The 26,248-nt window shown below is 37.4% G+C and overlaps 1 protein-coding gene and 1 non-coding gene across 15 annotated transcripts in view; both read right to left on the bottom strand.

Annotated features, from left to right (window-relative positions):
- LOC118718321 (serine/threonine-protein kinase Sgk3) overlaps positions 1-26,248 on the bottom strand; it is a 59,794-nt gene that overhangs the window by 14,691 nt on the left and 18,855 nt on the right. For 6 of the 14 annotated variants that reach the window (XR_004987772.2, XM_036437048.2, XM_045581448.1 and 3 more), the window contains 9 exons: positions 23,531-23,603; positions 17,566-17,641; positions 15,614-15,701; positions 10,603-10,652; positions 9,803-9,841; positions 8,180-8,237; positions 4,223-4,315; positions 3,442-3,525; positions 3,206-3,337 (listed from right to left, as the gene is read on the bottom strand). Coding sequence is in view for 13 of the 14 variants with exons in the window: in XM_036437048.2 (XP_036292941.1) it covers positions 3,206-3,337; positions 3,442-3,525; positions 4,223-4,315; positions 8,180-8,237; positions 9,803-9,841; positions 10,603-10,652; positions 15,614-15,701; positions 17,566-17,641; positions 23,531-23,603 (693 nt within the window). In the remaining variant the exon portion in view is untranslated. Of the gene's footprint in view, positions 1-3,205; positions 3,338-3,441; positions 3,526-4,222; positions 4,316-8,179; positions 8,238-9,802; positions 9,842-10,602; positions 10,653-15,613; positions 15,702-17,565; positions 17,642-23,530; positions 23,604-23,786; positions 23,868-23,992; positions 24,035-26,248 lie in introns of all 14 variants that reach the window. The other 8 variants (XM_045581450.1, XM_045581453.1, XM_045581451.1 and 5 more) reach the window with 6 other exon arrangements.
- Positions 16,820-16,927, bottom strand: LOC118718707. The gene has a single exon (XR_004987891.1). It is a non-coding gene; the product is annotated as a U6 spliceosomal RNA (small nuclear RNA).

The following is a 26,248-nucleotide window of genomic DNA, read 5'->3' as shown; positions in this document are numbered from 1 at the left end:
TGTCCGCAGGCTGATGTTCTATCCTCTGAGCCAAACTAGCTAAGGCTCTCCATGTCTTTATTCCTCTTCTACCTACTGCCCCACTCAACTCCTCCTCCACCCACTCCAACATTCTGTTTCATTCTCTTCCCCCTCTGGCTTATCTCAGATAAGGGTACCTTTCAGAAGACAAACACACCTCTAAATTTATGAGCAATCATTGTGTAAAAGGAACTCAGAAGCAAAGTCTTAAAGCAGCATGAAGAAACCACAGACAAAGCAGGAAACCTGCAATAGGATCTCATCTGCGATTAGAGGCCTCACATGACATTTCAAAAACCTATGTCTATGCTAAATCCAGGGTCTGACACTGACTAGAACATTGTGACACTGACAAAGTGACTTAGCTCCTCTGAGCCTTAATTCCCTTATCTACACGCTGGGTGTAAGAGTGTGCATCTCAAAGAGTTGTGATAAGCTCTACTGGGTAACTCAGTTGGTGACAGCATTGTTCCCATAGGCCAAGGCTGTGGGTTCTATCCCTGGTTAGGGCACATACAAGAATCAACCAATGAATGCATCAATAAGTGAAACAAACAAACAAACAAAATCTGTGTTTCTTTCTCAAAAATCAATTTAAAAGGAGTTGTGATGATTAATTTAAATAATGCATGTAAAATAATTACCAAGTACCAGGCCCTCAATAAACTCTCACTATATGTTGGCATGCGCACACCCACCCACCCACCCACACACACACACACACACACACACACACACTAAAATGACAACTTTTTAGGTGGGAACAATGTGGGGGCACCTTTATCTCTGAATCAGGGTGCCTGGGGCATTCTATAATTTTGCTCTACACTGAGAAGTTACAAGGCATTTTTGTCATGGAGGCAGGGGGTTGAATAATAATTCTTTTCATGATCTTACCCTCAAATGATCTATCCAATAGCTGTGTTTGATCACATGACAGTTTGTAGAATAGAAATTGGTCTTTTCTCTTGTTCCTTTATTCTACAGTTATGTGTACTATAGTAAGGATAAAATATTCTCTCTCCTCTCTCTCTCTCTCTCTCCCTCTCTCTCTCTCTCTCTCTATCTCTCTCTCTCTGCTTTGAGATGAGGGGATGGAAGATCCCTTTGTAAAGATATGAAAATACCTGCCGGTTAAAATAATTTTTAGAGATATTCACAGGTCAGAGATCAAAATCAATCAGAATGACATGAGAATTGAGAAGCAGAGAAATATGGGGTGGTCAGCTGCCTAGGTCCTGGAATCAGAAGGCCTGAGTTCAATTCCTGGCTCCAGTACTTACTAACCATACAACCTGAGCAGGTTAGCCAGCTTCTCTGTGCTCAGATTCTTTGTTTTACATAATAAAACTCTTGTTGAAGATAAAATAATACATACAAAGAATCAGAGTGCTGGGCCTATAAGTACTCAATGCACATTAGCTATTACTGTAACTGCTTTAATAACAGCAGCATTTCCCAAAATGTATTTCAATAACCCTTTAACCCAGAGTTTTGGGGAAAATTATTAACAGATTTGGTTCAAACAAACAAGGGGACTATGTGGTAAAAAAAAGTATTTTTATAGAATCCTGGCTAGCCCTCATCAGTTTGGCTCAGAGATTAGAGTGTTGGCCCGCAGACTTATTGGTCTCGTGTTCAATTCCGTCAGGGCGCGTTCACGAGGCAACCAATTGATATCTCTCTCACATCGATATTTCTCCATCTCTCTTCCTCCCTTCTACTTTATCCAGAAATCAATGGAAAAATATCCTCAGGTGAGGATTAACAACAATAATAATAAAAAGACATCCTGACTTTGTTTAAGGCAAATTGCTCAAAGTCTTTAACATGCTGAAACACACTGCGAATCCCCCAAAAACATACTATTAATAGTATGGGATAAAACAGTAGTCGGCAAACCATGACTCGCGAGCCACATGTGGCTCTTTGGACCCTTGAGTGTGGCTCTTCCACAAAATACCATGGCCAGTCTATTTTGAAGAAGTGGCATTAGAAGAAGTTTAAGTTTAAAAAATTTGGCTCTCCATCGGCCTGCGCGGCCTGCGGACTGAAAGGTCCCAGGTTCAATTCAGGTCAAGGGCACATACCTTGGATGCAGGCACATCCCCAGTGAGGGGGTGTACAGGAGGCAGCTGATCGATGTTTCTAACTCTCTGTCCCTCTCTCTTCATCTCTGTAAAAACTCAATAAAATATATATATTTTTAAAAATTTGCCTCTCAAAAGAAATTTCCATCGTTGTACTGTTGTTATTTGGCTCTGTTGACTAATGAGTTTGCCGACCACTGGGATATAACATGAAACTGACTTCACCACAGAACCCTTTATTAGAGGCTCATCTCATCTGATTAATAGTTTGAACACTTTAGAACATGACAGGCTAATATTATTTGACTTATATGTGGAATCCAATGAACAAAATAAACTGACAAACAAAATAGAATCAAAGGCATGGATGGTTATATGGGACAGACTGACGGCTGTCAGCAGAGAGCGGGTTTGGGGAGCTGGAAGGAAGAAGGTGAAGAGATTAAGCAAAGAAAAACAAAAACACACACATATAAAACACACAGACAAAGACAACAGTATGGTGACAGCCAGAGACAAAGGGGGCTGCGGGGAGGAGGAGGTGAGTAAAGCGGGGTAAGTGGAGATGGAAAGAGACTGTACTGGGCCATGGGCATGTAATGCAGTGTGCCCAGATGATAGTTTGCTGAGTTGTACACTTGAAACCTGTGTGACTTTGTGAACAATGTCACCTCAATATATCCAATAAAAATAAAAATAAATTTTTAAAAAGAAGAAGAAAATGACAGGGTATAGTAGTATTTATATACAAGTATTAAAGCAATAATTATCTAAATTATAAGTCATGTTTTACTCTGTTTCAGTATATTATTCTTGCTATATAGTAGTGCCAAAACTATCCATGAAGACTGTAACTTCATGTTAAGTTCCTTTTATGACCCTCCCCACCTACACCATAAGCTGATTTATAAAGAGCTTTGCGCTTATGTCATGTTTATTAGCCGCACCTTAAATACTGTTGCTACTCGACAAACAGAAGTTGATGCTGGACTAACCTTCCAAACATGTATAAGGAAAGAAAAGCTTTGACTTTATTCTATTTTTTTTCTAAACAGTGCCAATATTGTAAAACTAATAAAATAAAAGAAACTCACCTCCCCTCCATTAACAAAATCCAGAACAAAATAAAGCTTTTCAGTTGTTTGGAAGGAATAATGTAATCCAACCAAAAATGGATGCTTCACATTTTTCAAGAGCACGTTACGTTCAGCCATAATATGTTTTTGCTGTTAAAAAAAAAAAAAAAAAAAGTAAAGGATCAACTTGAATGATTCGCAGTAAAACAGTTTTGTTAACTGAAAAGAGGAGAAACAAAGCTCTTTCATGTCACCTCTCTTCTGTTGAGGACGATTTTTTTCTGTAACACTTTGACAGCATAGAATTTTCCATCCAGTTTCCGTTTTGCAAGAAGAACCTGTTTTAATTAAAGATTGTGCATACTATTAGAAATGTCAATACTAATTTACAGCAATAACTCGCTTGTAAATAAATCAATACTTAAATTGCATTAAAAAATCTACAAAAGACCTAGATAATATGAGGTTGTTTTGAAAAAATGCTAAATTTACTTCTATAAATCCACTTTTCCTTAAGCATTTTAATAAAACAAAAAAAGGATGTTGATCATTTGAATAGCCAGGCACCATTTCTTTGTGTGCTAATGTTTGAGATTCTTACTAAATTTAAGTACCAGAATCTATATCTATACTGCTGGAGATCTTTATGCGTGTGTGTGTGTGTGTGTGTGTGTGTGTGTGTAACCATGAGTCGAAGAGTGTCCTTAGAAAATACTGAGGCTATGCTGAAACCGGTTTGGCTGTGAATAGAGTGTCAGCCTGAGGACTGAAAGGTCCTGGGTTTGACTCCGGTCAAGGGCATGTACCTTGGTTGCGGGCACATCCCCAGTAGGGGGTGTACAGGAGGCAGCTGATCAATGTTTCTCTCTCATCGATACTTCTAACTCTCTATCCCTCTCTCTTCCTCTCTGTAAAAAAATCAATAAAATATATATATATTTTTTTAAATACTGAGGCTATAAGCTTCATGGCTACCTAGGAAAAAAAGGAGAAGAAAAAGGTTTCTAGATGATCAAAATAACTTTTTGTTTTAACTTTTAGGTTTCTCTTAGAGGCTTCAAATTCAGAAGCGTGGAGAGGAAGAGGCACCGTGGAGAGCTGAGTTGGGGGGCATGCACTTTCAAGGACCTGAAGAAGTGGAAGAGGATTTGGCCTCAGAACACAGGGAGACATACACTCAAGATTTGCAAGTACTTTTAAGGAATTCAAGATGACTCACAAGTTGTGCAACTAGTCAGTGATACATTCCCAAGCTTTCTAAGATGATCTGGCACAACAGTGACATTTCCGGGCCTTCCTTCCCTTCTCATACATCTGTCGTCATCCTCATCCAACCTGTAACCCAGTCTACGCATGAGAAACATCTGACACATCCCAACAGAGGGGCCTCTTCAATATCCCTAACTAAAGCTCCTCAAACCCATCAGTCCTCAAAACCAAGGAAAGTCTGAGGAACTGTCACAGCTAAGAGGAACTTAAGGAGCACACAACTAAATGTAATGTGGTATGGTGGATGAGATCTGAAATAGAAAAAGGTCAAAACTAAGGAAATCTAAATAAATAATGAACTTTAGTTAATAATAATGCATCAGCATTGGTTCATTAACAGGAACAAATGTGCCATACCTATGTAAGATGTTGATAAAAGGGCAACCTGTGGGTGTAGACTAGGGGACGGATTGGGAATTCTCTGAACTTTCTGTATTTTTCTCTTCATTCAATTTTTCTGTAAATCTAAAACTGTTCTAAAAAATGAAGTCTATTGATTTGGAAAAAAAAAAAAAAATGATTGTTATTCAAAGATGTAGTCAAAACATCTTTAGGGTGAAAATGGCCCGTGCTCAGCTGGTGGCATTCTTCTCATGCCCCATTCTTTTGTTCTCGGCACTATCTGACTCTGTTGAACGCTCTTTCCTTCTTACACTTTTCCTTTTCTCAGCACCTCACCCCTGCCTGACTTATCCGTCTCTATTTTCATTGGTTCATCTTCAAGTACATTCGGAGATAGTAAATCAAATAATGTGGCAACTAGGAAGTACTGATTTCCTTCAAGTAGGTATTTCCCCCCCACCCCAACCACAAATGGTTAACAAACAAATATGTAGGCCTAGCCAGTTTTGCTCAGTGGATAGAGCACCAGCCTGTGGACTCAAGGGTCCCAGGTTCGATTCTGGTCAAGGGCAAGTACCTCGGTTGCAAGCAAGATCCAAACCCCACTAGTTGGGCCAAGCGAGGAAAGCAACCAATCAATATATCTCTCTCACATCGATGTTTCTCTCTCTCTCTCCCTACTCCCTTACACTATGAAAATCAATAGAAAAATATCCTTAGGTTAGAACTAACAACAACAACAAAAAAAACACCACACACACAAATGCGCAAATGAAAAAATGAAACCAAGACCACTCGCTGGGGAAAAGGTAAGAATAAATGTTAGATTGCCATTATTTATTTTAGCTTATCATGCATATTTTTCTGTTTTTCAAACACATTGTGAATTTGCATTTTTCTGCTTTTCCTTCTTTTTGTGTATTCTGTTTCTCTTTGTTTTATTGCTCTTTGTTGGTTTCTAACCATTTTGCAAGATTTTTAATTTTTATTAAACAACATATAAGTAAAATAGCTCACAAATTATTATAATTCATTGAACACAATGAACACATTATGAACACATTATGTAACCACTATCCAGGTCAAAAGGTAAAACATTTTGGGTAGCATGAATTCCCTGCTTTAGCCCCATTCCAGAAACTACTCATCCCTGTCTTTCTCAAAGGTAACCACTATCTCAACTCATAATAACACAGTAATTTGATATTATCATTTACAATTTTTTTTTAATTAAAATCATGTAGTGTTGTCTCTGCCTAACTTCTTTCTCTCTAAATTATCTAATACCCATTCAAGTTGTGGCATGTCCTATAGTTTTTAAAATGTTTATTGCTATGTAGACTACTGCATTATGCAATTTAATCCACTTTGTTGACAGACATTTAAATTGTTGATTAATAACGATGCTATAAATATTCTGGCACATGCCTTTCCTAGTGCATATGTGCATGCATTTTTAAAAAAATATTTTTTATTGATTTTTTATAGAGAGGAAGGGAGAGAGATAGAGAGCTAGAAACGTCGATGAAAGAGAAACATCGACCAGCTGTCTCTTGCCCACAACCAACGTACATGCCCTTGACCGGAATCGAACCTGGGACCTTTCAGTCCGTAGACCGACGCTCTACCGCTGAGCCAAACCGGTTTCGGCTGTGCATGCGTTTCTGTTGGATGTATAGCTAGGAGTAGAACCAATGTGAATGTACTGCATACATTCAACTTCAATAAGTAACAAGTTTCAATCAGCATAAAAAAACACAATGTAGAGCAGTAAATATCTAATTAAAGATGTGTAAATAGGTCCTTGAATGTACATGCAATCCAGCCCAATATAGAACACTATGAAACAGTCCTGAGAAAAAAATAAAGATGAACTAAATTAACAGAAGGATATACCATGGTCATTGACTAGAAGACTCCGTAATGTAAAGATGACAATTCTTCCCCAATTGATCTACAGACTCAATGCAATCCCAATCAAAATCCAACAGAGACTTGTGGAAACTGGCTTGCTAATTTCTAACATTTATATAGATATGCAAAGAGCTAAGAGTAACCTCATGAAGAAGAGTAAGGAGGGAGGACTGGTTCTGTCAGAAATCAAGCTACATTTGTCAAGACAATGCGGTATTGGTGCAAGGATAGACAGACTACTGAAACACAATACACAATCTAGAAACAAATATAAAACGTAAAATCTACAAGTAGATCCAAGCACATATGGACACTGGAGATGTGATGAAGGCCACCCTACAGATCCATGGGGAAAGAACAGTCTTTGCAATAAATTATGTGGGATACATTAGCTATCCACAGGGAACAAAATAAACTGTGACCCTACTCCTCCTATTGTAGGCAAGAACCCACAACTGGTAGGCCCTAAACATGAAGTTTCCAAAAGATAATGTTTTTTGGTATTAATCACCGAGTATCTCTAACATCTCAAGGAACTGTGAGCATTTTGAGAGCACATCTATTTCTATTGCCCAGCATATAGCAGGTGGTCAAAATATAAATTTGCTGAATTAATGAACACACATGGATTTAGTTGCATGGCCACACTTTCTGGTATCTAGGGAACTCAGAAAACAAGCCAGAGATACAGAGAGCTATGAATACAGCAAACTATAATTAAATACATACATATTTATTTTGACTGCAGATTCAAGTATAATGCAAAAAAAAGCATTTAAATGTATTTTATGATTCTGATAACACCATCTATGACCCTTCTGGCCTTCTGGCCTTAAGTGATTGTCTTCCCCTGGTGGCCACACTGTCAAGTTAAATGATTCCATTGACACTCACTTCTGAGAAGTAGGGTCTTCACAGAACCTTTCCCCCCCAACTATTATTTACACAGCTGCTCACTGTTGTCCTTCTGCCTCAGCTTCAATAGCACTTCTTCAGAGAAGCAAATACTGACCCACCCATCTAAGCAGGGACGCCTCCCCAATCCCCATCCCACCTCCCACCGCCACTGCCTTCAGTTTTCTTTGCTCTATTCTTCAATTCCTTCACAGCCCCATTACTACTTACAATTATCTATTTGATTGCATATTTTTAATTGACTATTCCCACCCAGTAGGCTGAAAGCATCACAAACGCAGTAACTATGTCAGTTTTGTTCAGTATTATCTAAACAGGGCCCAGAACAGTGCATGGCACAGAGTAGCCACTCAACAGAAACTTTTTGAACAAATGAACTTTATGTTATAATTTAAGTAGGTGCCTTCCATCCCTAATTATTCTGTCTGTACTTTGAAGGTACAGAAAGGATCTTAACTCCATATCCTGCATATCAACAGGCATTGGGGCCTGGCAAGTATATAAGGCCTGCATTCCGTAAGTACTTATTTACTAAAGGAGAAAATTTCTTACCTTGCCAAAGCTGCCTTTTCCAATAACTTTTAAGAAGTCAAAGTCTGTTGGTTTAGCACTGAAATAAATGAACAACAAGAATGAGCCTCCTAGAAATCGGACAAATGTTAACTCTTAAACATTTCTCAGCACACTCTTTGACAAGTAAATTGTTGGGTACAAAACACTTCAGCATGATGACTTCACTTTCACACTAGTGGCAACTCATTTTTAATACAAATGAGGCAATACTAAGTAATAATATCTATTTTCTGATTTGATATTTTATAACATTATGCCTTGTTAAGTTCTGCTTACAAGAAACTTCAATAATAGCCCCATTAGAAGAAAATGGTACATCTAGCTTTGAACTCCAGGTAGCTTCTGTCTAACCCAATTTTATTAACTATAAACCTCACCAATATTGTTAATGAAACAACAAATAACTGTATAAATTAGTAATACATTCCAAGAACTCTCCAGTTTGGTAATTCTTCCAAAAAGGAAGTTAATGCTGAAAACACCTGGTAAAGTCACTAAGAAAAATTTCTGATAGAGGAAAAAAAAGTCATCACAGTGCTTTGCATACATATCACTTACTATGCATTACAGATAAAGACCTCTCTCTGCTTATTCTCAAAAGTGGTAATGTAGGAAAGCCAGGAGTAGAGAAGCCAGTGGGAATACTAATATTGTCCTAGTTCTACTATCCTGTCAGTAAAAAAAGCACTGGCTGAATGCAGACAAAAGCATAAAGTAGCAGAAAGTTGAGCATAAGCAGCCAGCAGAGCTCTTTCCTTCAACACGGTCCAAACTGCCAAGTTGTACAATACTAAGGAAAGGAGAATGACTCCAGTTAAGAGCCTAAATTTCCTTCAATTCATCATTGAAAGAGATAATAATATTCAAACATGAGAGTAACACCACGTCTAGGTTAAATAATAACAGGTGAAGGTTAGGGAAATAAATACTTAACTAAGCTTAGATGTTTTTTTCTTCTTCAAGAACGTGCTCTTTGGACTAGTTATTTTGTTCTTTAATGATATGCCGAGATACTGAAATAATTTTTTAAACAAATAGAATAGTGAAAAAAACATGTAAATCCCTCAGGTTAAACACACTAACTGAGGCCCCACTGTTAACTGCTGGTGATAAACCCTAATTGAAAGCAAATTTCCGTTTTTGTGCTGCCTGACCAGCTCAGTGGTATGATGGCAGTAAAACGCTCAAAACCAAACTTCCTCTTTTAGTTACCATCCCACTCCCGTGCTTCCTTTGGCAGCAAAACTCAAGTGAGTGGTTTCATCTCCTTGTCTATACCTGCTGTCCTCTCCTCCAGTTCTGTCTTGAACCCTTTCCTGTCGGGGTCTTTGTACCTGCCACACTGCTCATAACAGTCGCCAGTGACTGATCGGAGCCAGTGGTCGGTTCTCAATCTTCATCTTACTTGCCCTGTTAGCACTATTAACTGAGTCAATGACTTTCTTCACCTGATCGTGTGACACTGCATTCCTTGTCTTCCTCCTTTCTCACCACTTCCTCCTTCTTTAGTGCCCCTTACTGGCTCCTCCCTGACCTCCCTATAATGCTGACGTGTCCCGTGACCCAGTCCTTGGACCATGTCCCTTATCTGTCTATACTCACTGTTTAAGAGGACCAAAAGGGTGAGGGAAGCGTAGCATCCTGGGATAAAAGACAGAATACTTTAGAATTAGTCCAATAAGGCTGTAAAAATTATTTACAAGAAAGGATAGCAACAGTCCTTCTCTAACCAGGGCAGACATGATGAAACTGTTCAGGGCACTCCTCACACTGAGCCAAGAAGTGGCCTTGGAATCCTTTGTATCCGGTGTTCTGGGCATTCCCTTCCAATGAATTGCTACAGTTGACACTCAAGATGGAGTCTATAGTTTTCACTCCTGGGGTTCCTCTAAATGTTCCTCCCGTTTTATATTTGTTTCTAGATTGTATATTGTGTTTAAATACGGGAGCACCTGCATAAAGAATGTTGCGCAGCCTTTAATGAACTACTAGGAGAATACCAATTAGGCCTGCACGGATGCTTCTGTCAAACACTTCCCAAGTACCCCCAGGTCTTATGGTCCCCTGGGAAATACAGTCTACTGATTTTACACACACACACACACGCACACACACAGAGTCACAGAAAGAGAGTGAGAAAAAGACAAAGAGTGGGAAGTAACAAAAGTGAAATAGAAGCAGATTAATAATTTATGGGTTAAAAATGCCTTAGAGCTCTACTAAAGCAATAAAGCTAGAGCGATAAATTAGGCAAGCATAGGACTGTATTATATGCACTGTAGCTAGGGTTCTATCTCTCAGCCTTCCAGTTAAACTGGTCAAATTGTATCTGAACATTCACATAAAATATATATATATATATATATATATATAAAGGATTGTTTGAAAGGAATCAAACCTACTGAGGATTTCCAGACGGTCCCAGGTTGATGTTCTGTGAGGTAGAGTGTAGCTGTTGGAATGGGAGGGGGGGAGAAACACACATTAAAGTTCATAATGGAGCTTCAACGGTCAATGAATGTTTTCATAGCTGCACCAGATACGTGGTGTAGTGCCATGTGAAAGAAACCTAAAGCCCTAATCCTAAATAAACATACAGACTTACTTGGTACCATCCATAATCATTTTTATGATATATTTCAAGAGCAGCTACAAGGAAAAGGGTAAGGCAGAAATCAAGCTCCAAGTGGACAAAGAATGCAGTAAACTGGGGGAAGCTCTGTGAAAGAGGTGGGCACTGAAACCACAATTTAAGAGGGATCGTTTTCACATTTAAAGACCTGGTTGGGGGTGGGGGGAGATTATCTGGCGAACTTACACGCATGTATGCATGTCTCATGGACACAAACCAGAGTCTGGTGAAGGCCTGGGAGGGGTGTGTGCAGGGTGCAGGGGGTCAGTGGGGAAAAGAAAACAAAACAACAAAACAAAGGGGACATCGGTAAAACTGTCAACAATAAAGATTAAAAAAAATTAACCTGATTACAAATGGCTTTTGGTTTTCAAATTTTCCAACAAAGATGGATACTTTTACTAGAGCCTTATGTAATTACTAGAGGCCCGATGCATGAAATTCGTACTAGAGTCGGCCTTCCTTCCCCACCCCGGCTGCTGGCGCTGGCTTCCCTCCGGCACCCGGGACCCGGGCTTCGTCCAGAAGGTCATCCAGGAGGACGCCGGTCTAATTAGCATACTACGCTCTTATTATTATAGAAGATTTTTCATAATAAGCTCTAGGTATGAAACAAGCTTTGAAAAACTTCTTTACGTTAATCATAACCAATGAATTTTATCTGAGCAATTTCAATTTTAGAGACAAATATTATATGCATTTCGCTTAAATTCATCTGAAACTTAGGGCAATCTCCAGAATATAAGCTATTTTAAAAAATAAAGGACAAAAGTTCTGATGTATAATAATATGTTTCTTATGAAACAACATTGGCACCAAATGCATTTCCTAACAATACCTTTATGTGAAAAATCTTTCTGTAATAAAAGGTCAATCCCCAGAACACAAAAATATAAGGAACCATAATAGTCTAGCACAAGACAAAAGAAAATGGTTCATGAAATGAGAATTACCTTATTGTGGCATCATTATAACACAGAGTAATCTCCCCTCCCCAATTTTATTGAGATATAATTGGCAAGCAGCACTGTATAAATTTAGTTTAAGGTTTAGAGCATAATAATCTGACTTAATACCTAGATTATGTTTATATATTATAGTGTTCCATAGAATGTGATAACATAATCCAAATTACATAGTAATTTCAATATACTTATTCTTTTAATGACATGCAGAGAATTGGATCATGTTTCCATTCAATAAATTTTTCTTGTATAGATGAGAGAAGTGAATTCAAATAAGCATGAATTAAATAATAACATGAACAACTTGTCCCCTGAATTACATTAGCATGTAGTATGATTTTATTATTTGGCAATAATTTTTCCAGTAGAGCACATTTCTTTTTCTTTCTTTTTTTAAACATATTTTTATTGATTTTTTACAGAGAGAGGAATTGAAAGGGATAGAGTTAGAAACATCGATGAGAGGGAAACATCGATCAGCTGCCTCCTGCACACCTCCCACCGGTGATGTGCCCACAACCAAGGTATGTGCCCTTGACCGGAATCAAACCACGGACCCTTCAGTCCGCAGGCCGATGTTCTATCTACTGAGCCAAACCGGTTTTGGCAAGTAGAGCACATTTCTGAAATAATAATGAAAATTACTGGAGTACGTAATTAGGTAACTTTTAACTCTACCTACTATTTTTCTTTAACCAACACCATTTATCCCCTCCACCCTCCTCCACCTTCACCCACCCCCCCTCCTCTCTGCAATGACCACACTGTTGTCCAAATAAATGAGTTCTCTCTTTCCCGCTCCCTTCCATCCCCCAGCTATTTTTAAATATTACTTCAAATCACTAAACTGAAGATGAGGAATAATTTATTAACAGAGTGAACACTAATCAAGAACATATTTATTTACTTCTCTTGACCTCTAGTTTTCTCTCTATAAATAAGGGGTAGGTCCATATGCCTTCTAAGATATTATCTGGCTATTAACTTCATAGAGCTATTAACTTAAAAGTCCTAACTTGTAACTATTAATAAGTAATTAGTACAAGTATAGCTTGTTCCCTTTTTAAAAGAGATTATTTTTATCAGTATTTTAAAACTGCAAGATATCCTAATCTAAGTTTCAGATTTTATGGATGAAAAAAGAAAAAAGAAAGAAAATTCAGATCTAAAGCTATTAGTGACAGAATAGAAGCCTGGAGCCAGGAATCTTTCAGTTGGTTCTTTCTTTTATTCTTTTTTTTTTTTTTTTTTTTTTTTTTTTAAGAGAGAGAGAGAGGAAGGGAGGAGAGAGAAACACTGATGTGAGAGCAAAACACTGATCAGCTGCCTCCTGCATGTCCCTACCAGGGACCCTGCCCACAACCAGGCATGTGCCCTGACAGGGAATCAAAACAGCAACCTTTCGGTGCACAGGACAACACCCAACCAAGGGCTCAGTTTGGTTCTTTCACGGCCAGCTGTCTCGTATAGCAAGGTAAGGCATTCTCTAATTGACCTAAATCTATATATTCTCAATATGATTAGTAAGTAAAACATGGAAAACCATGGTTATATAGGTTCTTGTCCTTTAAAATATTTTTAAACAGTTTCATCTTTTCCACTTAATAACATATACTCATAGTTGAAAAATATGGAAAGAACTAGGAAGAAGACTTCTTTTAAAAAAAAATCCATAACTTTACCAACTGATAATTTTGTAAAACTTTAACAGTAATTTCATATACTGCAGTCTTTGCATAACTTTTCAAAACTGGCTGTAATCACACTATGTAAATATGCATATAAAATGTTATACCTTGATTTTGTATGTCAAAACTTAAAATACATCTCCAAAAATACTTTTTAAAAAATATATATTTTTTATTGATTTTTTACAGAGAGGGAGGGAGAGAGATAGAGAGCTAGAAACGTTGATAAGAGAGAAACATCGACCAGCTGCCTCTTGCACACCCCCTACTGGGGATGTGCCTGCAACCAATGTACATGCCCTTGACCGGAATCGAACCTGGGACCTTTCAGTCAGCAGACCGACGCTCTACCACTAAGCCAAACCGGTTTCGGCCAAAAATACTTTTTAAATGTATAGAGTCATACTATTTGATTGATGAATGTTTAACGTGATTTTACTTTTTCATTATAAATCACACGAAACCGAACATCTTTGTCTTTTCTCCATAGGAAGGATCTTTTCCTTTGCCTCAGCTCCCAAAGGACATGAAGTTATGTCTGCCTCAGATTGCCAAATTGTTTTCCAAAAGAGCTGCATAAGTTTATGACACCAGTAATGCCCACGGGTGCCCACTGCACCTTACCTTCTCAGTCCTACAGCATTTTATTTACGTTACATTTAGTTAACGTGGTAGAGGGAGGGGAAAAAAATCTCACTTAAAAATGTAGTCTTCTATTGGTACCAAGGCCGAATATGTTTCCATACATTTATTTAGAAACAATATTTCTTCATGTTGCTTTTCTTTTTTCTTTTTTTTTTTAAATCTACTGGGATCTTAAATACCATTCTTTTGAAAAATCCATTTATATGAGCTTTTTACATAGACACTATACCCTCTACCTCATTGGTTACAAATGCTTTTCCAGCTTCTCTTTGGACTAGTCGCAGAAGAATAAGATAAAAGCATTCTTCTGCGTTGTCCTAGGAGCAACCATGTCACGATGGAAAAGTTAAACCTGTTCTCTTAACTGAGAATCCCCTTGGGGCCTCAGAAAACATTACTACTTCCCAGCAGTTGCAAAAAAGGAATACATCTATTATCAAAGGAAGGTTTTAGCTGTGGGACAATCATGTTCCAACTCTTAATACGTATTATCTTTTAAGTTACAAAAAGAGAACCATGACACAATTAAAAGACATTATAAAAACAAAAATGCCCTTCAACCCCAAACCTCTGATTTGCATGTATATATTTTAATAATCAATTTTGAATTATAAAGGTATTATCATATTTATAACACTTGTAATTATTATTTGAATTGCTAACTAATAACCTGTCTAGTGAAATTATTATAATTTACCTTTCCCAGATAATTTTTAGAGTAAATATAGAAAATAGCTTCATAATAAGGCATGAGCTTATTATATTTATCTTATTTTAAAAAATAAAAATATCCGCCCAGCCGGTGTGGCTCAATGACTGAGCACTGACTTTTCAACCAGGAGGTCACGGTTCGATTCCTGGTCAGAGCACATGCCTGGGTTTTGGGCCCAATATCCAGTAGGGGGTATGCAGGAGGCAGCTAACCAAGATTCTCTTTCATCACTGATGTTTCTATCTCTCTTTCCCTCTCCTTTCCTCTCTAATATCAATAAAAATATATTTAAAAATTAAATCAAAATAAATAAAAATTAAAATATCCTATTCAAGTATAATGATGAAGATGCAGTCACAGTGACAAAAAAAGAGATGTAAAATGAAGAGAGTGGAATACAAAACTGTATACACTATATTATTAGAATTAGATAATTTGAAAAATCACTATATGTTAAGAGAAGATTAGAAAGAAAAATCACTAAAGTGTTAAAAATTACTTGGGTTCTGATCATATGGGTGTTTCCCTTCTTACTATTTTCAAAACTAATTAACATGTATTACTTTTTATTATAAAATGTGCTCATTTATAAATTTTATAATAGTGATCAGTAAGAAGTATGCACTTTTGTTTTTATGTATTCTACAGAACAGAAAATTTACAATGGATAAAATGGCTTTGTTTTAACTATATGTCCTAAAGTTGCCAATAACTTCATCTTTGGGTAATGGTATTTTTTTTCTGTTAAAAAATACATTCCATTTTAACTACCTTCTCAGTACTTCTTTCATCCTCATCTTCAGATGGATCTGACTGGTGTTTCGGACTGTCCATTTGAAGGAATGCTCTGACATCTGGACTAAAAACAAAAATTAACTTTGTTAATAATATTCATTATTATAAAAGGAATAAGCAATTTATTTTAAAAAAATGGAGAACCTAACATGGGCAAAGGCATAAATAGTCAGTTCATAGAAGACAAAACCCAAACGGTAAGAAAATTTATCAAGATGCCTAACTTCGCCGAAACCGGTTTGGCTCAGTGGTAGAGCGTCAGTCTGCAGACTGAAAAGTCCCAGGTTTGATTCCGGTCAAGGGCATGTACATTGGTTGCGGGCACATCCCTGGCAGGGGGTGTGCAAGAGGCAGCTGATCGATGTTTCTCTCTCATCGACGTTTCTAGCTCTCTATCCCTCTCTCTTCCTCTCTGTAAAAAATCAATAAAATATATTAAAAAAAAAAAAAAAAAAAAAAAGAAAAAAAGATGCCTAACTTCACTAAAAGTACAAGAAATACAAATTAAAATAACAATGAGATAATGAGATGCCACTTTATGTCCATTAAATGGCAAAAATTAGAAAGATAGATAGTATCAAAAGTTGGTAGGCATATAGGGAAAGAGATATCCTCATGTATTACTGGTGAGAATGTAAAATAGGCACGTTTTCTGAAAAGCAATCTGGCAGAACTTGGTGAGTCTGTGTATGCATTTCCCTGACCCAGAAATTCCAGTTCTAGGAACAAACCACAGAAAAAAAAAATATGCCCGGGTTCAATGAAAGGCCCATAACTAGAATACTCATTGCAACACTCCTTATAGCAGTGAATCAGAAGCAAAACAGCCATCTACCTCTAGAGAAATGAGAAGGCAAGCTTAGAAATTGCCTACAGCAGGCAGACACAAGGAACTACAGCACAGTACCATTTATGTGTGTACGTACGTATATTAAATACTTAGGAACACAAAGCAACAGTCAGTTAACAGGTATTCAAAGACATGTAACAAACACATTCATGTGGGCATCAATAGAGGAATGAAGAATTGTGAGTGAAGATCAAAGATGGAGAGAGAAAAATGGACTAAAATAAAAGAGGGGCTTTGTGTGGACGAACGACAATCCCAACAATCCTGAGCAATGATTCAATCTCTGTATCAGAGGAACCATCTACCAAATTGTTCTCCTCCTCCTCTTCTTTTTAACATGGAACCGCTTCATGAATTTGCGTGTCATCCTTGCACAGGGGCCATGCTAATCTTCTCTGTATCGTTCCAATTTTAGTTATACGTGCTGCCGAAGTGAGCACATCTTTTTTTCTTCTTGAGATATATCTGATTATTTGTATGTATTGTAAAATGATCACAAGTCTAATTAATATCCATCACAGTTACAATTTTTTTTTCTTGTGGTGAGAATCTTTAAGATCTACACTCTTAGCAAGTTTAAATACAGTGGTGCAAAAGTAGGCTTACAGCTGTGAGTGCGCAGAACAGAGACTATTCTTGTACAATTATTTATTAACTAGAGGCCCAGTGCACGAAATTCGTGCATGGGCAGGGTCCCTAGGCCTGGCCGGCCATCTCCAGCTCTGGTTCCTGTGCATGCAGGAGGCAACCGATCAATGTTTCCCTCTCTCATCAATGTCTCTTTCTCTTGATCTCTCACTTCTACTCTTTCTAAAAATCAATGGAAAAATAATCTTGGATGAGGATTAACAATGCAAAAAACAAAATAAAACAAAACAAAACCCAAAAAACAAAACACCAGGGGGAAATGATTGAGGAATATTTTACAAACACACACGCACACACACACACACACACACACACACGTGTGTAGCACAATGACATTCCACAGAACATATAAAATCTGCACCAGTAACTTAATTCAATAGTCTTAGGTTTGGTTTCAGTGCCTCTTCAGAACACAATGAAAATTACTTACTGGTTGTAAAGCTCTGGATGCCTAACTAAGTTCTGAATGAATTCATTTAGTCCTGCTCTTCTTTGTTTGATAAAATCTGTTAAGAGAGATATCCGCTATTAGGATTATTTATGTCAGACCATGTAATTATCAATACAGTTATGTAAGAACAGATAAGAGCCATTTCTTAATTTATGTTTCTTGATTTACAATTAAAAAAAAAAACAGCCGAAACCAGTTTGGCTCAGTGGATAGAACGTCGGTCTGCGGACTGAAAGGTCCCAGGTTCGATTCCGGACAAGAGCATGTACTTTGGGTGTGGGCACATCCCCGGTAGGAGGCAGCTGGTCAATGTTTCTCTCTCATCGATGTTTCTAGCTCTCTATCCATCTTCCTTCCTCTCTGTAAAAAATCAATAAAATATATTTAAAAAAAAAACACACAAAAAATAAAAAACCAAATACTTAGAAATATATATTTTAAAATCCATAATAAAATGATTATAAAAATAAAGTAAAGCAGATAGCATATCTCCCAAAAGAAAATTCTCCAAAAAGAGAGACTATTTTAGGTTCTAAACAGATTCACTACAAAAACTGGGAGCATTTGCTTTTTGTCCTATGCTACCAAGTAAGAAATAAAAATTAACACTATGACACTGGTGACTGAAAAAAAAAACAAACATGCTAATTAAAAAGAAAACAAGAATTACAGGAAATCCTTGCAACTGGGGAATGATTAATCGGTTACTTGAGTTTCATAAAAACTTTGATGCTAAAAAACAAACTCACCCTTAAAAATACACCAGAACACTAACAAATAATTGTCCTAACAAATAACTGTCCAGTATCTTCAAAGTGTTTTGACTTTCATGCAACAGCAGTTTAGCAATAAAGGGTAAGCACAAGGTTTCTTAGAATTTGAAAACTGTATTCAAGTATCTTGTCTCTGCTACTTATTAGCTAACTGACCTTGAACCTTTCTAAGATTTAAATCCTTATAAAATGGGAACAAGAACAATAATATTGTTATCATATTATTGTTACAGGATTAAATATGATTGCATATAATTTTACAGTAGAATGCCTGGTAGAAAAGAGCACAATCTTCAGCTATTACTATTTTTGTTGTTTTTGAATCAAAAAGCCATCTTCCTAAACTCAAATTCTTAAGAAATACAAATGGTCCCTGACTTAAAAGGTTTGACTTAGGATTTTTCAACTTTACAGTGGTGTGAAAGAAGAAATCATACTTTGTATTTTGATCTTTCCCCAGGCTAGCAATATGCAGTATGATATTCTCTATGGCAACAAGATGATTTTGTCAACAACAGACTAATGTAAGTGTTCTGAACATATTTAAGGTCAAGGCTGGTCTAAGCTAGATGTATTCAACTGGGTGTATTCAATGCATTTTCAACTTACGATATTTTCAACATACAATGGGTTTATCAGAATGTAATATAAGTCAAGGAGTACCTGTATATTCTAAAAATTGAAGCAATAGGAGACTTGAGAGAGTATCTTAAAATAGTGAATGTCTCCATAAAAACCTACAAACAACATTCAACTTAACAGTGAGTTTTGTTTTGTTTTTTTTGTTTTTGTTTTAAATATATTTTATTGGCCAAAACCGGTTTGGCTCAATGGATAGAGCATTGGCTTGGGGACTGAAGGGACTGGGTTCGATTCCGGTCAAGGGCATGTACCTTGGTTGCGGGCATATCCCCAGTAGGAGGTGTGCAAGAGGCAGCTGATCGATGACTCTCATTGATGTTTCTAGCTCTCTATCTCTCCCTTCCTCTCTGTACAAAAATCAATAAAATATATATTTTAAAAAAAACAATAAAAAAATTAAAAATTAAAAAAAATATATATATTTTATTGATTTTTTACAGAGAGGAAGAGAGAGGGATAGAGAGTTAGAAACATCAATGAGAGAGAATCATCGATCAGCTGCCTCCTGCACACTCCCTACTGGGGATGTGCCCGCAACTAAGGTACATGCTCTTGAACGGAATCGAACCCGGGACCTTTCGATCTGCAGGCCGACGCTCTATCCACCGAGCCAAACCGGTTTTGGCTAAATAAAATGATTTCTACTCAACAAAGTTTTAATATAGTGTTTTTCACCCCAATTATGGGTTGCTTCTAGTCATGTAGGTTTTATTTCCATGTAAGGTTGGATATAAAAGAACAAATATAAATTAGATCTGGTCTCTTAGATACAAATGCACGTGGCAGCTTTTTCTTGTTCAACTACGGATTTCTTGAAGAATTGAGGAAGGTATCTTGTAAAACTCTTCCAAGGGCATTCTTTATATCACCGGACATAAGGCATATGTGAGGTTTTCATTAAAAACTATACTTTAGCCAGTGTGGCTCAGTGGTTGAGAGTCCTATCAACTAGGAGGTCACAGTTCGATTCCTGGTCAGGTCACATGCCCAGATTTCGGGCTTGATCCCTAGGGAGGGGAGGGGGGCGTTGGTGCAGAAGCCAATCAATGATTCTCATCACTGATGTTTCTTCTCTCTCTCTCTCTCTCTCTCTCTCTCTCTCTCTCATTCTCTCTCTTTCCCTCCTTCCCTCTCCTTCTTCCCCTCCCTCTCCCTCTCCCTCTCTCCCTTCCTCTCTGAAATAAAAAATATATTTAAAAACCTATACTTGAAAGACAATATGTTTTCAGAAACTGGATTTAGTAACATAGAGGGAGATCTGAAATGAATGACTATATTTGAGATATCTAAGTAAAATCTAGTGATTACATGGAAGCACCTCTGAATTGCTGTGTGGACTTTCCCTGACGGTACATTTGATCCTGGGAGATGGGCTGGGATAAGAGAAAGTGATTTGCTTTCTTCAGGGAGCTGTACCCCCTGCTGCACTAACAGCTACTTGTCTCTCCACTTCATTATTGACTTCAAACAGCTTTGAAAGCCCTATAGGAGATAAATAGAAGAAGTCAGTAATGAAAAACGAAGGTCAGTAGTAGTCAGAATGTAGGGGCAATTCCAAGTTTTTAAAAAAGCTGCAGGCATTGTATAAGGAATAAAAGGAGAATGTTCTAGATCTAGAAGAAAGGAAGAAGGCTACTACTATATATCTCCAGGCCTAGTAGACGGGAGAGTGATGATAACAATGGCCTAGAGAATCCAGGCTTCAGATTAAGGGTATAGAGAGTAATAAATAGACACAATAAAAATAAAAAATAAAGCAATTATAGTTGGAGCCCTGGCTAGGCGTCTCAGTTGGTTGGAGCGTCGTCCCAGGCACCAAAAGGTTGTGGGTTCGACCCCCAGTAGAGGTGGGTATGTGAGGCAACCGGTTGATGTTCCTCTCTCACATTCATGTTTCTTTCTCTTCTTTCCTCTCGCTCTAAAATCATATCCTCGGATGAGGATTACAAAAAAAAAAAAAAAAAAGGAATTATTGTTAGAGATAATATATTTTTAAAAATCTCTCCAATTAAAAATGTATGTAAAACATACTTAGAATTTTACTGTATTTTTCTTATACTATTGAGAACAATAAAATGTATTTTAAATAAAATTTAATAATATTCCATTTAAAATAAATTTAACTTAAATTATTAAAAAAAAAGAATTTATGTGAATGTATCTGTTGTTATTCAAGAGTTTTCATTAGAGGTCCAAAAGAATATAGTGCTTAGATAATAAAATGAAAGCTTTTGTCTCCCCAGAATAAGTATTAAACTGACCTATAAAAGATTTCTTTGTCATTTTAGTGCTTCTAGAAAAGTCATCCAAGAGGAGAGACAATCTCTCACCACTGTGGAACGGGAGGTAAAAAAACAAACAAAAAAAAGAGACCTTGGGTTTTTTTGTCCTAACACCATACTTATGGTCAGAGTGACCTGGTTATAGTCACGATCAAAGGATTTTGAGAGCCCGCAGGGACCACAAAGATCCTTCATCCCTAACGCACACATTTCAGACCCGGAAACAAGGTCCGAGTTCTGTAATGTTCCAAACAAGTAACTTTGAAAGAAAACGCACAGTTTATGAATTTTGTTTCTAAAGGCACCGTGTTTTAAGCAGAGAATATAGACCAAGGGAATAAGAGAGACAAAAAATCTGGATGAGTAATTCCCCACATATTAGCCGTGAGGCTTGGAGAGTGGCTTAGCCTCTAGTTTCCTGTGAATGATGTAGTTACAAATGGGAATAAAAATTTTACATTTAGCTGAAACCGGTTTGGCTCAGCAGATAGAGCGCTGGCCTGCGGACTGAAAGGTCCCAGGTTCGATTCCGGTTTAAGGGCATGTACCTTGACTGTGGGCACATCCCCTGTTAGGGGGTGTGCAGGAGGCAGCTGATCAATGTTTCTCTCTCATCGATGTTTCTAGCTATCACTCTCTCTTCCTCTCTGTAAAAAGTCAATAAAATATATTTTTTAAAAATTTTTTTTTAATTTACATATACTAGGGCAGTGTTCGGCAAACTCATTAGTCAACAGAGCCAAACATCAACAGTACAACAATACAACAACAGTATAAGAACTGAAATCTCTTTTGACAGAAAAAAATTTTTTAAACTTCTTCTAATGCCACTTCTTCAAAACAGACTCGCCCAGGCCGTGGCATTTTGTGGAAGAGCCACGCTCAGTGGGCCAAAGAGCCGCATGTGGCTCGAGAGCCGCAGTTTGCCGACCACGGTACTAGGGGAAGTGAGAAGCCTCACCAATCCTGAGCTTCATACAGTGTAAAATAAATAAACAAATAAATAAGAGCTTCCAGTTGAGAGGGTTACAAGGGATCAGCCCGCACGCATGCAGCCTCGGGGGGAACACTAAGTTTTAACTAAAGCAGGAAGGTGAGAGCAATATGGAAACGATGACGGACGAAGAGAAGGTTGTTCGTTGTCGGCAGAATTCCACACAGTACACTGGAAAGGTTGGGGAGGGAAAGAATGGGGAAAAGTGCGATAAAGATAAGCAACTCGAGAGCAATTTGACCTAGAGCGGACATGTCGGGAACCACGGGTTCAATGGGCTACAGGGTTACAAGCAGATTAACGGAGGAAGTGAGACGGTGCGGAGGGAGGGCTCCCTGGTTTGTCAGGATTCACCCGCTATGCAGGTAGATGACTTTTCTGGGAGGATGCCTGCTAGAAAAGCAGACTCTGTCTCTCTGTAAGCAGCCACTTGTGACCTGGCCTGATTTCTCGGATTCTAGCGAAAAGCTCCGGGCTTGGGGCTCCAGATTCCTGAGGTCCTTTGTGACATTACACTCCCCAAGGGTGAGCAATAGGGCATTTTTTTTTTTAACATATGTTTTATTGATTTTTTTACAGAGAGGAAGAGAGAGGGACAGAGAGTTAGAAACATGGATAAGAGAATCATCGATCAGCTGCCTCCTGCACACCCCCTACTGGGCATGTGCCCGCAACCAAGGCACATGTCCTTGACCGGAATCGAACCCGGGACCTTTCAGTCCACAGGCCGACACTCTATCCACTGAGCTAAACCGGTTTCGGCAATAAGGCATTTTTTAGTATCCCATTCAGAGGCTTGTAGAGGGGCTAGTACAGAGTACACTTTCAATAAATGCTTCTCGATGTAACAAAGAACGCCCTTCGTGGTTATCCAAGTACTCAAAAAATCCTTCATGACAAAAAAAAAAAAAAAAAAATGTCTCTGAAACCAGACTGGTTAAATTTAACTTCCAAAACTGACATTTACTAGATGTCTGTGACCCTAACTATGCTTCTGTGCTTCTGTTTCCTTATCTATAAAATAGTGATGATAATAATACCCAACTCAAAGGGCTGTTGTGAGGACTCAATGAATGACAACACGTGACATGTTTAAAACAGTAAGCACCTTCCTGAGACATTCTTTTCCTGGAGCCTGAGACTAATAAGCTTGGTAAGCTTTTGTATTAGTATACAGTGCACAGTGAGTGAGTTAACTATGTCTTCAAACTTCAACCATCACTGATGTCTGGGTCTATGAAATTACTGCTTACCGGGATCAAAATTATCACCAAATATCCGCTTGGCAGGAATCTTCAGGGCCATAGTGGGAAACTGTTTCTTCAACTAGGGTTTTAAAAAGTAACATCACGTGAAGTTAATTTCGCAAGTCTTCCAGTTATGCACGCAGCAAAATAAAATACAATCTATTTGCAAGCAAGTCCTCTGTAAGACATACTTTTAACTATGTCATGACCCAATGTACAGTATTAAGTTATACCAGTAAAATACGATAGTCGGTCTAATCATCTTATTTTGTGCCAATAGGACACGTAGCAGCTCTGTGACCTTGATAACTTACTTCACATCCCTGTACCTCTGGGTTCTTGCCTGAAAAATAAGGGATAATTGTAGCACTCACCTTACAGACCTTGTTGGGAGGCTTGAAGGAAACCATTCACGTTAAGTGCTTAGACTAGAATCTAGGATGTAGATTTTGAATACATATTACTCACCATTTATTACCTCAGGGGAAGATGTGATCTTTTGTGTTCTCTCTATATGAACAAATTGATAATTGTTTTCTAAGAAAGCTGATGAATTTTGCTTTTTAACGTTCTCTACTTCAGCTGTTCTATTATAGAACATTTATGGGATTTGTTTATCCCCAGAGAAGGAACTAGGCCCTTTGTAGCAGTAAAAGTCATAAATAAGGGTTAATGCTTATTTTTATTATAACCTTCAGGTAAAGAGTCCTCCCTCCCCCCCCTCTCTCTCACACACACACACACACACACACAGAAACTATGTCTCTAACTACCAACGGACAGGAAATAGAAAGAACAGAAGAATGTATTAATCACTCTGCACCACTGGCATGCTATCAGGAAAATCCAGAATGAAAAGTCTGTAGACAAATGACACTGCTTTTTCCACAAAAAGCTGTAAAGGAAAGATAAGAGAGGTGGACGATTAAAAGACACTCAATAGACCTATCAACCAGTCACATGAATACTGAGTGATTATTTGATGGTAAGACATCACCACTCATTTAGTTTTAGATGTGACAATATTATGTGTGTGTGTGTGTTTCTAAGGACTTTTATCTTTTTTTAGAGATGATACTAAAATATTGCAGATGAAATGATATGATGAATGAATTTTTTAAAACTATATTTTATTGATTTTTTACAGAAAGGAAGGGAGAGGGATAGAGAGTTAGAAACATCTATGAGAGAGAATCATCCATCAGCTGCCTCTTGCATACCCGCCACTGGGGATGTGCCTGCAAACAAGGTACAAGCCTTTGACCGGAATCAAACCTGGGACCTTTCAGTCCACAGGCTGACGCTCTATCCACTGAGCCAAACTGGTTTTGGCTGATGAATGAAATTTGCTTCAGAATTACAGTGGGCCGGCTAGGGCCAGAGATGAAACAAGAATGGCCATTTAATTGTTGAAGCTGGATGGTACATTATATTATTTCTGTGTTTGTACGAGTCGTTCTACCTCTATAGTATTCAGCAATTTCTACAATAAAAAGTTTAAAAATGTAAACAGTCATAAAAGCACATTTAACTGATAATTAAAATGCTCAGAGATTGGCAATTATATTTTTGTCTTTTATTGTAAAAGAACCATAAGAATTTGTATTTTCAAACTTAGGGAAATCAAGCTTAGTTTAAACTCACTCCTGTAGTGAGTTTAAACTAATACCATTCCCCTGTTTTTGTCTTTCCCCCTCCCCTCAGGAGGCAGAATTGAAAGGGGTTATATAAATGAGAAAGGCAGACACAAAAAACGAGGAAACGAGAAGAAGAAAAAAACAGAACAAAAAAGGAGAAATATAGGAAAAATGAGGAAGATGGATAATAAAAACTCAACTACAGACTGAGAAAATTGTCTACAAAAATACTTGAAATGGGATGTTTGATGGAAAAAGAGAAAAAACATGATCATGGTGGGGAAATGCCCAAAAGAAACATTCCTACTTTACGAAAAGATACTCAAATAAAGATAATCCACCCAATTAATCACCAGATGTTTAAAAAGAAACCATCCCAAGGATGCTAAGCTTTGAACTCATGCAGACTCTTTACTGGTCAGTTTTTGGATGACATCCCCTATAGTTCTACAAAAGGAGACATGTTTAGAAGTTAAATCTGGCCTATGTGATCTTTTAAGCAAAATACATAAAGAAATCTCAAATTAGTAGCTCACTGAACAAAATCTGGTCTCATCTAAATTCATATAAACTCTCTGTGTTTATGGGTGTTGGGTGTATGGGTGTTGTTACCATCATGCTATTTTTACCTGAGTATAACTCAGCTATCCTGATAGGCAGATGTAAAAAAAAAAAAGAAAAAAAAAAGCTAGTCATGTACATTATGGTATCCAAGAATTTCAAATAGAACTAGCAATTCAACCCTCACCCAGCCTCTAATATACACTTTTTTTTTTTAATCACTGAAAAAGATTACAGAAGAATATTCTCATGTATAAACTCTCTGGCTTTTAGTCTGTTTAAAAAATGTGACTTCACTTCGAGTAAAAAAAAAAATGACTCCCTTAATATGTTAAATATTGACTAAGTAATATTAAAATTATATACAGTAAGTTTCAGTTGCATATGCATTAAAGAAAAACTAAGTAACAAAAAAAAGCACAATAAATTTAACCAGAAATACCATGATGATTAGCAATTATTAGAGAGGTAGATGTAAAGGATTTATTTCTAATATCCTATAACATTAAAATATATTTTAAGTTAG

The sequence above is a fragment of the Pipistrellus kuhlii genome, unplaced genomic scaffold (genome assembly GCF_014108245.1).
Source record: "Pipistrellus kuhlii isolate mPipKuh1 unplaced genomic scaffold, mPipKuh1.p scaffold_m20_p_14, whole genome shotgun sequence".
NCBI classification, from domain to species: domain Eukaryota; kingdom Metazoa; phylum Chordata; class Mammalia; order Chiroptera; family Vespertilionidae; genus Pipistrellus; species Pipistrellus kuhlii.
The sequence above is the reverse complement of the archived record's forward strand: the minus strand, read 5'-3'. Positions and strand labels throughout refer to the sequence as shown.